Genomic DNA, 11,655 nt, shown 5'->3' on the forward strand with positions numbered 1-11,655 from the left:
CCCTATAAGGACTTGACACACATCAAAAATCTTATTCTACCTACCGTATGGGTGGTTTATAGCAATAAGGAAACGTATACAACAATCCGCAATTATATGTATAAATAATTATTTTTGGGTCAAGATAATGCATAATTATGCGTCAACAACTATCCTATATACAAGATAACAAAATGATATATTAAAAGTATGATATAGGGATTCAGGAAGGAAAGGAAGGGAAGTGTATAAGCAAAGTAAGGCTGACGAGTTAATGGTTTTGATTTTTAACATTAGATAATATAAATATTTATGAAAAAGACATAGTTTTACCTTTTTTTTATCTAGATTTTCAGATAACTCGAATTGCGCAATTCATATTTGAGTTAAACTGAAAAATTTAATTTTTTTTATTTGAGTTTATTCAAATAACTCGATTAACTTGAATAACTTGAACTATTTAATTCAAATTTTAAATTTTTATTAAGTTTTTGAATAGTAATTTCTAGGTCCATTCTAGATGTGTAAAATAGTAATTTCTTTAAAATTTTAAGGATTTTTATAGTTTTGTACTTTTTAAATTTTTAATAATTATTTATGATTTTTACAATTTTTACCATTTTAATATTTTTTTGTAATATTCGAAATTTACGTCCAAAATAAATTTGGAACAATAGCTGTCTAAATTCATTCAAAGTAAAATTTTAGTAATTTTTTTATAATTTTAAGGTCTTTTATATAATTTTTAAAATATATGTTGGTATAACACACCACATCAAGAACTTATTAACATAGTATTTTACGTGTTAGCTCTATAAGCCACGTTAATATTATTAACAGTTAAACCAATTAACTAATAATTTCTAAAAGAGTTAATTAAAATTTTTAATTATAAGAAGTCAGTTATTATTATTATTTTTATTTTTTACGATAACTTTTAAACCTTTGGCTTAATAAATTTTATATAATTTTATTTACCTTATCATATTCATAACTTTTTTCTTTGACATATAATATTTATAATATTTTTTATCTCATAAAATATTAAGACTAACTCGAGCCAAAAACATAAAGATTAAAGGAGTTAAAGCGTACTAGCTATTCAATTATCAGGATATCAATACCCTAAAAATTTAGATCTTCTGGAGAGGGATGAAAGTTTATCTCACTAACGGTTATGCATTTAAATTTTAATTAAATAATAATTTTAAGTTCGATAGAATTTATAAAATTAATATTTTTAAATTGGATTAACAATCAAATTGGTTAGATTGTCCATTCGTTGGTCTAACTGATTCAATTAAAAAATTATTAAAAATTTTAAAAAATTAAATTTAAACAAATAACATTTTTAACAGGTTCAATCCTTTATCAATTTTCAATCTGAATAATTCAAAACCATTATCCAAATTGATATCTAACCAACTGGTCCAATTCAAACAAGGGTCACATCGTAAAACTGAAACCCCATTTATATGCCTAGCGAATTGAGGCAAAGAAATATAGATCTCACACATTAAAACTATAGTTAAAATATGTACGTCCATTATTTACAAAATCTACTTATAACACATTCTGATGCCAGACCCATCCTTTTGGAGTCTGCACAGTACCTCTCTCCATTCCATGCCAATACACCACTCCATGGCACCTACTCCGTAATTAGCTCCTCAATTTCGTTTCTAGGCGTTGGAAGCTGAAATTACAAACGTCACTGGACATTAAACCACAAGGAAACTCAAATCTCAAGCCTCTGGAGCATACAAATAACAAAAAACAGAGTCCGAAAGGAACTCTTAGGAGCATAAAGGGAAAAAAAAGAAAAAGAAAAGAAAGAAAAGGTATTAATTGATTTATCAGCATTAAACTGAGTATAGTTTACAACTAATGTTTTCCCTTAAATGCCCATAATCATGGCCTGAGCTGCCCTGTGAACACAAATAAGTAATTAAGATTATGATGAAATGCTTGATGTCTTGAGTTCCAAATTAAACACCTTCATTAAAGTGTGGACTAGTGAATGGTGTTTCAAGCAAAAAGGAGGAAATCAAAGTTATCAAATTACACAATAGAGAAGCATTTGAATCTAGATTAATGCATGCAGATTGCGCATAGCATGATGACCTTTATTGGTGGGTTACCAAGCATCAAGTATATGTAGATAAATATTTGAAGAAATTGACTGCCATTTTAACACTTCTTTCATCTCCATTCTTATCTTGTTCATGCATGACTAATACCACATTAAGAATATATGCTAAAATATACACTTTTTTCATGTCAACATTCTTAATTTGTCCATGATTCATGGGGCATAATCATCTCGTATATCTACTGACGACATAGATAAAACATCCAGGAGCAAAAGAAGTTTCAAGACATAAAATTGGCAACCAAATAGCTTTTTGTAGATGTGAACAATGAATCATATTCCATAGATACAAGGAAAAGAAATAAAAGGATGAGGATTTTGACTTTAATGTCCCATTATGATACAACTCCAGAAAGAACTGGTAACTTGAATTCAGGTAAAATTTTCCTTGTATCTTCATGAAGCTACATAGAAAAAGAATTTTGAATCTTAAATTAGATAGCCACATTTAGTTGGACTTGGATGATGGGTCCTCCATCTAAGGAGCCTCCAGTATACAATTAAATTTTAATCCTAATAAGATAGTTTGATGAAAGACTTGAAGGACTAAAATACTTTAAAACTCATCTTCTTTTAGCGTATCTTCGACACATTTTAATACTGCCTGGCAGCTCACCAGGCAGGTGACCAATCATTTACTCATACTGTAGACTATAAAGCATACGGGACACCAACTCACTCAACGAAATACTTTTATTCTTTGCCTACCTCAAGTTCCCCTTACTTTCCTCCAAGAAGTAGAGATAGGGAAAACTAAAGTTCCCAACAATTTGATTACTCAGAAGGAGTAAATGCTTGTAAAATTGTTATGTAATAAGCCATGCCATTTTAAGTAGTTCAATGAAATAAAATCGCATTAGCAAAGACAGAAAGGGGTTAAAGGGGACGACGTGATTTGGTTTTTTTTTTTTTTTCATCTTTCATGTCTGTTTTACTTTCCATATTTGGAGTTGGTGACTGCTCCCGAACATATGTCACCTCTTTGAGAATGCAATGTCTCTTAATATTGCACTCAACACTTGATGACATGGATATATCAATATCACCTTCAAAAACCCTCCTGGTAGATAGAAAAACTTTAGAAAAATTTGAAACATAGTATCACCCTACAGCTGATCTTACAGAGTTTTGAGGGGCTGCTTATTTTTGGGGAAATGTTTTTTTTTTCCTTATTTACTTTGCTGTAAATATGACAAATGAAACAAGATAAATACTAATTATAGGGTTGCCTTAGTCGGAGATTGAACTAATACTAACAAGAAGATAGTCTTTGGACTAAAGCAAAAAAAGTAAGGAATCCTCCCAATACTTCTGCAACACCTTCAACTAACTCCCATAAGAAAGGAAAGGAATCTAAGAGTGAGTGGGGAAGTTTGGCTGAAACATGCCTAACTATAAGAATCCAGATACAGAAAACAAACTAAAAAAAATTAGAGTATACCTGAAGAAGTGATTCCGAAGAATATTTACAAGAGCCCGTAACCTCATCACGGCAAGAATGGATGGTTTTGAACTGGTCAACGTCGAGCTTTTTGTTGATGAATCCAACTTGGAAATATATGGAGTCGGAGGGTGGCAAATCGACCTTGATCTCATTCACATCGAACCACAAGAAGAACCGCTGCACCTGGATGCCTTCCAAATCGGTAATGGAGCCATAACCCAGTTTTCCAGTGATGGTCTTTTCGTAGTAGACCAAGTACTCGAATTGAATGTAGCAAGGGCTGTCCAACATGACGATGAACCTCTCATCATCGTGGAGGACATAATCGGTGACAGTGCTTGGTAGAAGCCCACTGGGGAGACCGAATTTAGGAAGGATATCCCAGACAGAGGGAGGAGCAGGCTGAGGCTCAAGGACTGATAGAGATTTGGGGATTGAAATGAGGAAGATTAGATAGGCTAGAGCTAAACCCAGATGGGAGTTGAAGTGGTTAGCCGCCATGGATGGAAGATGGAAGAAAAGAAATGAAAGTTTAGTGAAGATATTTGAGTCTGCGGTCTCTGTATATCCTTTTCATCTAATATAGAGCCTAATAGAGATTAAATCTATTAACGAAGACCGTAGCATGGTAACAAGTGTTGCGGCTACATTCCGCAAGCCCATCTCATATGCTGGTTGAAGCCGGCGTAAGATTTCTAAAGAGGCAGAAAAATCTGCCTTTGCACAGCTGGTGGTGTGCCACATTGATAAAATTACTTTTTTCTATAGTAAACTGACATAGGATTTCCATTTTATAAAATACTAAAGCTTAGGATCACCTGCTTCCACTTAAGTTTTTATGAATTAGAGCTATTATAATTTTTTTTCTCATATATCGAATTTCACTCATTGACTAAAAACATTCACATAATATTGGTGGTCCAAAGATTTGGCTTAATTGGTAATGAATTGAGTTGCATGCTGGCCCCCATGTTTTTTTATAGTTTTGAGCAAAAGTATCACGTAAGTTATTGTAATAAAAGTTAAATTAGATGTAATATTTTTTATAAAAAAATTAATAAATTAGTTTCTATATATAAGATTAAAAGATAAATATATCGTTAGCATGATGCATGATTATTCTATTAATCATGCTAATTTTTAACAATAGAAATAGATGAAATTTTTAATAAAAAATTAATTTACTCTTTTAATCTAATGTATGCGAATTAATTTATCCATTCTTAAGTAAAAGAGGCAAAATACAAATTGATGGATTTATTTTTTAAAGTGTTGTTGTGTGTTAGGTTCTTTTAGGAAGGTTTGGCTCTTTTGTGGTTTATAAGGCCTTCTTGTTTCTGTACAGTATTGCTGTGTAATCCACATTGACGTGGTTTTAATTATTTTCAATTTGATCCCAATTGATGACAAAATTATAAAAAGAGGACAACTTAATCAATTAAACTTATACATTGAAGTTGATTGCACTAACCAACCACGTCAACAAATATAAATAAATTTATAATATTATAAAAATATTAAAAATATAAACAAGCGCTTAAAATTATTAAAATTATAACAAATTATAAATTTCATTTTTATATTATAATATAAACAAGCGCTTCCATTATTTTCTTTTTCTTTTCGTTTCAAACAAAAGTTGAAGACAATACTTCCTCCTTCCTTATTTATCTACTTTATATCTCAATGTAGGATCCCGCTTAGTTGGAGATTGAAGTATAATATTAACATATTTTATATTTGTTTAAATTTATTTTGATCGATATAAGAGTTTAAAATTTTATTTTAATTCATATTTGTAAATATTTAACCACACTCATTTTAGACTCGTCTATATTATTTTTAAAGAATAAATAATATGTATTTATATTATTTAATAATTTAATAATTTTATTTATTAAAATTTTATATATAATCATATTAACATTTTTAATATTTACATTATAGTAACATTATATATTATTATATATTTAATTTTTATGTGTTATAAATTATATAATGTATAAAAATAATATAATATAAAACATTACAAACTTAAAAAAATAGATTGGGCTTAGGCCTTAAATGTTGTTGTTAAGCCTCACCTTTCCACCGTTACAACTTTTAGTTTTAGAGAATAGCCCAAAACTAGTTGAATATTAAAAGAAGGATAATGAAATTGTATTGTTGTTGGGTTTGCTCTTTTAGCTCTCTCATGTGCTGTTGTTGATATGTAGGGGTGTATTCAATTCGGGTTTGTTTGAATTAAATTGTTTTATTTGGTTTTTTTACTTTTGAAATTGATAATGTCTAAAGTGATAATTATGGTTGAATTCAATTGGTCAGTTTTTTATTAAATTTAGGCTTTGTAAAATAAAATAACATCATCTTAAAAATCTAATATTGCAATTCTTAATTTTGTTTTTCACAACAATCATAATTCATGCTCTAGATTTATTTATACATTTAAAAAGTCAATTAAATAATTCAATTAATATCATAATCATTGTAGTAGGTCAAATTTGCCTGACCTATATAAAAACAAAAAAACAAACCAAAAATAAAAATAAATAAAATTATAACAGTCCATTAAATGATTAAAGTCCAATTACATAGCCCAAACCTAATTACATAACCTAGACCTATTTTTAAAAAATCCAAGACCCAAATACAGGCCCAATAGGCCTAATGTCTAAAGCAAGAGCCAAGACAGAAACCCTAGCAGCCTTGGCTTGCGCCGCAACACCCCCAGCAGCCTCCAGGCGCCGTACAACGTTCGTGCCTCCACGTCAACAGATCCTCGACGCCAAAGACAGCTCTCTCCGACGCCAACAAGACCAGACTGCAAAGAAATAGACAAAATGACAACAGCAACAATGGCCAATACAAAAAAGAACAAAATTGTATTCTTTTATTTCTTTTTTTTGAACATTCGGCTATAAAGCCGATGAGTTTATATTGTATAAGGGTTCTTTTTTACTCAAGCATACAGAAGAAATAGAAAGCAAAAACAGAAGGTGATTTCCGATTAAGAGATCTCTAAATGCTTTATTTTCTTTAGTTTCCTTTTTTTTTTTATTTGTGGTTCTTATATGTGAAAGAAAATAAGAGAAAGAAAGGAGGAAAAGGGGCTTACCTGGTACGTGCATCATGGGTCACCCTCTACTTTGTTGAAATCGAAGTCAGGGGGAGACCTAGAGGCTAAAAATCTCGTCCTCTAGGCATGATGTGCAGGTGATTGTCCGGGGAATGGGAATCAATGGAGGAAAGGGGATCTAGGGTTTGTCAAATGAGAAGAAAAAGGGGGGAGGCTAATGTCCTGCTAGGGTTCGGCTTAATGAATCCTTATTTAGCCTTTTAAAGGAGCAAAAACGACGCCGTTTGGGCCAAATGTAATGGCCAGAAAACGACGTCGTTTGACACTATGCCCGACGACCCGACCCGAGAGCCCCTGGGATCCGCGTGTTTTCGCGGTGAGGGGTTAATTTCATATTAAATCCCTCCCCTTTTGCCCTGCGTTTAAACCAGCCCATCTGCGCTTCTTTTTGCTTTTTAATTTCTTCCTATAATTTGCTCTATTTCGCAATCAAGTCAGCGCTTGAGCGCAGCGTTTTAAGGCATAGATTAATTCCATTCTGGGCCCCTACGCATTTGTGCGTTTCGCACTTTGGTCCCCTTTTTGATTACTTTATTTATAAATTAGCCCATTCATTGTAATTGTATTTTGATTAGATCCCCCTTTTATCTAAATAGTTCATTCCCTTTATAATTTGCCCCTATTTTTTTATTTTATAAATTATTTTAATAATTTTATTTCATTTTAAAACCACTATTGTAATGTTTTATTTTTTTTATATATACGCTATTATACATATGTATACATACTTTATAGTAAAATTATTTTATTCTATGCATCTTATTAATTCTATATTATTTTACGATATAGTCTTTTAAATTTATTCTCGTCTTTTATTATATAATCTTACATAACATATCTTTTAAATTATTATTATATATATTTTTATCGTTATCTATATTTGGTCTATATATTATTAGACCCAAGTATTTTAATGTGTATTTTTGCTATGATAATATCTTTTGTATATATGTTCTATATAAATTATTTTATACTTACCTATAATAGCATATATATTTGACTTACATACATTTTTTAACCTATACGTATTATCATTTTCTATACAAATTTACATGTAATTACTTTTAAATTTATGTATATATATATTAATACATTCACTACTTTAATGGATTTTTCTATTTTTAAAACCCTTTTTGCTTTGTGATTTATCAAGTATTTTCAATATACATATATGAAATAATTTTAGAAACTTCATTTTTTTGTAATTATAAAATTATTATCTTTGAGTAGATCTATATATTATATCGCTTAGGTGTTTGTGTAGTCTATTATTTTAAACGCGTTTTGATATAAGGATATGTATAATTTTTTTTAGACTATGTTAAAATATATATATCTTATTATTAATCTTATGTTCCTTTTATAACAAACTTGCAGGTACATATGTTTTATAAATCTATTTTGTGTATTAAGTCTTGTCATATATCTTCATTCTCATTCTTTTATATTACATTATTTAAATCATCATGTAGTTGGTCAACTTATATTTTATACGTCCATTTATTCGTTATTATTGTGAAATAGTTTTATCCCATGTTGCTTCTTTGATTTGCATTTTATTTTGTGCCTCTAATAATTTTATTATGCCATATATACTGCCGTTGCATTTTATTTATTCATTGTTTCATATGGCCTTGTTAATTATTCTTCATGCATGGTTGAAATTGAGTTATATTTCCAAACTAGTTATGCTTATTCATTTAAGTTCTTGTAGTTGATTGTATTACCTTCATTTTTTTCATTGTCGTATTTTTATGCATACACATATTACCCCATTCAATGTTTTCCACTTGATTTTTGAAATGTGGTTTTATAAAACCCAAATTTCGTGATCAATGTCGTCTTATTTCAAATCGAATCGATGCGTTTTAAGCTAGTTTCACAATTTTTTTAAAATTCTTTAAAACGAAGATGAGATTCGATATTTGGCAATTCGCGGAATCGTGCCCTAACGTGTTGGGTTGCAATTTTGCGTTTGCTCAAAATAATCGAATATCCCTTCAAAGTTTCACTCGTGTCTTCTAAAAGTCCTTTAAAACGAAGGCAATACTCGGTGTTTGACAATTCGGGAATCATGCCCTATCGTGCTGGGTTGTGATTTCTCGTTTGTTCAAAACAATCGAATATTCCTTTAGGTTTTGATTCATGTTTATTAAAAACCTTGCAAAACGAAGGCGATGTTCGATGTTTGGCGATTTGAGAATCGAGCCCTATCTTGCTGGGTTGCGCTTTTTCATTTGCTCAAAATAATTGAAGATCCCTTCAGAATTTCACTCGTATTTTCTAAGGTGAGGCAATGTTCAATGTTCGAAAATTCGAGGAATCGTGCCCTATTTTGCTGGGTTTCGGTTTTTCGTTGGACCAAATAGTTGGGCATCCTTTTGTGATTTTCAAATTATAAATTTTCGGACGTCGAAACAAGAAGATTTTGGCAATCAACTCGGGTTATTCAAATGTTATTAAAAAGGAACAACATTTCAAAAACATTGTTAATTTTAGACATAAGGACAATATTTAATCGATTTGGTACCAATTTTGGGCGTAGTGAGGGTGCTAACCCTTCTTCATACGTAACCGACTCCTGAGCCCATTTTCTAAAATTTTCGTAGACCACAATCGATGTTTTAGTAAACCAAAAATGTTTTATTAAAATAACCAAATTCTTAGGTGACCCGATCACACCAAAACAAAAAGATTAGTGGCGACTCCATATTTCTATTTTTCAAAAAGTCGATTCCCCCGTATTTTCATTAAACCTAAATTTTTTTAAATAAAAAGGGTGGTTTCGACAGCTTGGCGACTCCACTAGGGATTGGTTGAGAGTCGAGCCATAAAAATCGATTATTTACTGTCCTTTTGTCAAAGACGAAAAATTTATTTTGAAAAAATCATGTATCTTTCGATTGCATTTGATTATATGATCGTTTTGGTGCGGGTCTCATAGAATAGTACTGCATTTCATTGCATGACTGCTGTGGTCACACCTTCTAAGTGGGAGTAAGAAGCTACGCTTTCGTGAGGTTTTCACCTCCGCATGGGCTAGTGGATTGCTTCCGGGGTACATCCGTACCTATGATTTCGTGAGATTTTCATCTCCGCATGGTCATAGGGAAATGTATCCCCCCGAACCGAACTCGATCTATATGAGCCTATAACGGGTGAAGATTGAGGAATCTGGTGGTTCGGGTACCCTTATACCTAGAACTAAACCACATATAGTGAACCTCAGAAGCTATCCTTGGGTGGAGCCACGTCGAGCCTTAGTACTTACCGTATATGCGTTGTGATTATCGTTTATGTGCTTGCATTTTATCGATAATATTTGGTACTAACCTGTGTTTTGTTTTGATTGTCTTTTTTTTTGTTGCCTGACATTGCATATTAAAGGAGGTGTTAATCCGTATTCAATTTCTAAGTTAAAAAGTCTGACATGGAGAATGAATATCTTAGTAAAGTCGAGGATAATGCGGCCGTTCATGCATAGTCGAAGAGGCTACAATCAGAGAGAGGGGATAGCTTGGCAGAAGGGTATGTATCGGAGTTGCAGGATTTCACTCGCGTCAATGTAGTACAGAATGAGCTGCAAGAGTTGAGAGACATTTGGGCTAGTTGGGATGAAGGGATCAAGCAGTTATTTTACCAAAGCTATGGTGACATATCCTACCTGCTAGACATTAGAATGGATAAGCATTTGTTCCGAGTCTTGGTGCAGTTTTGGAATTCTGCGTACAAGTGTTTCACTTTTGGAGAAGTGGATTTGGTACCTACCATAGAGGAATACACTACGCTGCTTAGGTGTCCAAAGATTCAGGTCCGGAAGACATATGCCCAGGTTTTTAGTAGTCAGACCTTCGTGAAGAAATTGATGAGCATTTCTGGGATGAGCGAGCCTTGGGTTACTGCTCGGATTCAGCAAAAAGGAGACAATAAATATATCCCTTGGGATAATTTACGAGATTTGATCTTGATGCATCTAGACAAAAGAAAGAGGGTCGACATCTTCGCCTTAAGCATCTACGGATTGGTAATTTTTCCTAAGGCTTTGAGGCACATGGATGAGGCAGTCATTGACTTATTCGATTGACTTGAGAAAGGAATCACTCCGGTACCAGCGATATTGGCAGAAACGTTCAGATCTTTGAGCTCATGTCGGAAGACAGGCGAGGGGCGGTTTATTGGATGTGCATAGTTGTTGATGGCATGGTTTCACGAGCACTTTTGGAAGGTAGACAAGGTTTCCTATCGGGTCTTTTTCGAAGGTTGTTCCCCATTAAAAGAAAAGGCAGCTATACAAAGAAGAGAGAATATCTCAGAGGAGAAGTGGATGGACATTCTTTAGAACCTCAAAGAGGGAGATATCGAGTGGAGAGCTTATTGGATGGTTCCTGATGAGATCATATACCGATGTGGTAACTTTGATTGGGTGCCATTGTTAGGAATTTGGGGAGCTACTGGGTATAGTCCATTACTAGCCTTGAGGCAATATAAGTCAAGGCAGTTTGTACCCACGACCTACAGACTTGCTCAGAGTGAATTCTCTTTCAAGGGCGCTCACTACAAGAAGAGAGTTCAGGAGTTATCGGATGCTTGGAAGCAAACTTTTTGGATGAAGAGGTTAGCCGTAAGTTTCATGATAACGCCCGAGTATAACGAGTGGTTTAAAAAAAGGGTTAATGATAATATTCCTAGGCCAAGCTTGGAGAATACTCGACCTATCGGGGAACAATTACAAGTCGCCCCATCAGAATTGGAGATTATAAGGCAAGATTTTGAGAAGAAGAGTTTGGAGCTTAGGAAGAAGATCGAACAATTGGAGGAAGAGAAGATACACCTGAGATTAGATGCTGATGTTCAGAGGTCAGAGGCTGAGAAGTGGAGAAAAGGAAAAACTAAGGCTGAAGAGGATCTAGATAGCTTGAAGACGGACTACAAGAAGCTGTACCT

The 11,655-nt window shown here is 32.7% G+C and overlaps 1 protein-coding gene across 2 annotated transcripts; it reads right to left on the bottom strand.

Annotated features, from left to right (window-relative positions):
* Nucleotides 1–1,327: 1,327 nt before the first annotated feature.
* Nucleotides 1,328–4,338, bottom strand: LOC108481921 (uncharacterized). Of its 2 annotated transcripts, none has more exons than XM_017785006.2 (2): nucleotides 3,573–4,338; nucleotides 1,328–1,693 (listed from the first exon to the last, which is right to left on the bottom strand). In XM_017785006.2, exons 1-2 carry the CDS (start codon nucleotides 4,074–4,076, stop codon nucleotides 1,691–1,693), a joined length of 507 nt encoding a protein of 168 aa, XP_017640495.1. In that variant the 5' UTR covers nucleotides 4,077–4,338; the 3' UTR covers nucleotides 1,328–1,690. The 2 variants fall into 2 exon arrangements, with proteins under 2 accessions (XP_017640495.1, XP_017640494.1); XM_017785005.2 differs by having other exon boundaries at nucleotides 1,328–1,675; nucleotides 3,573–4,265.
* Between the last annotated feature and the right edge of the window lie 7,317 nt (nucleotides 4,339–11,655).

Source organism: Gossypium arboreum, chromosome 8 (genome assembly GCF_025698485.1).
Source record: "Gossypium arboreum isolate Shixiya-1 chromosome 8, ASM2569848v2, whole genome shotgun sequence".
NCBI lineage: Eukaryota > Viridiplantae > Streptophyta > Magnoliopsida > Malvales > Malvaceae > Gossypium > Gossypium arboreum.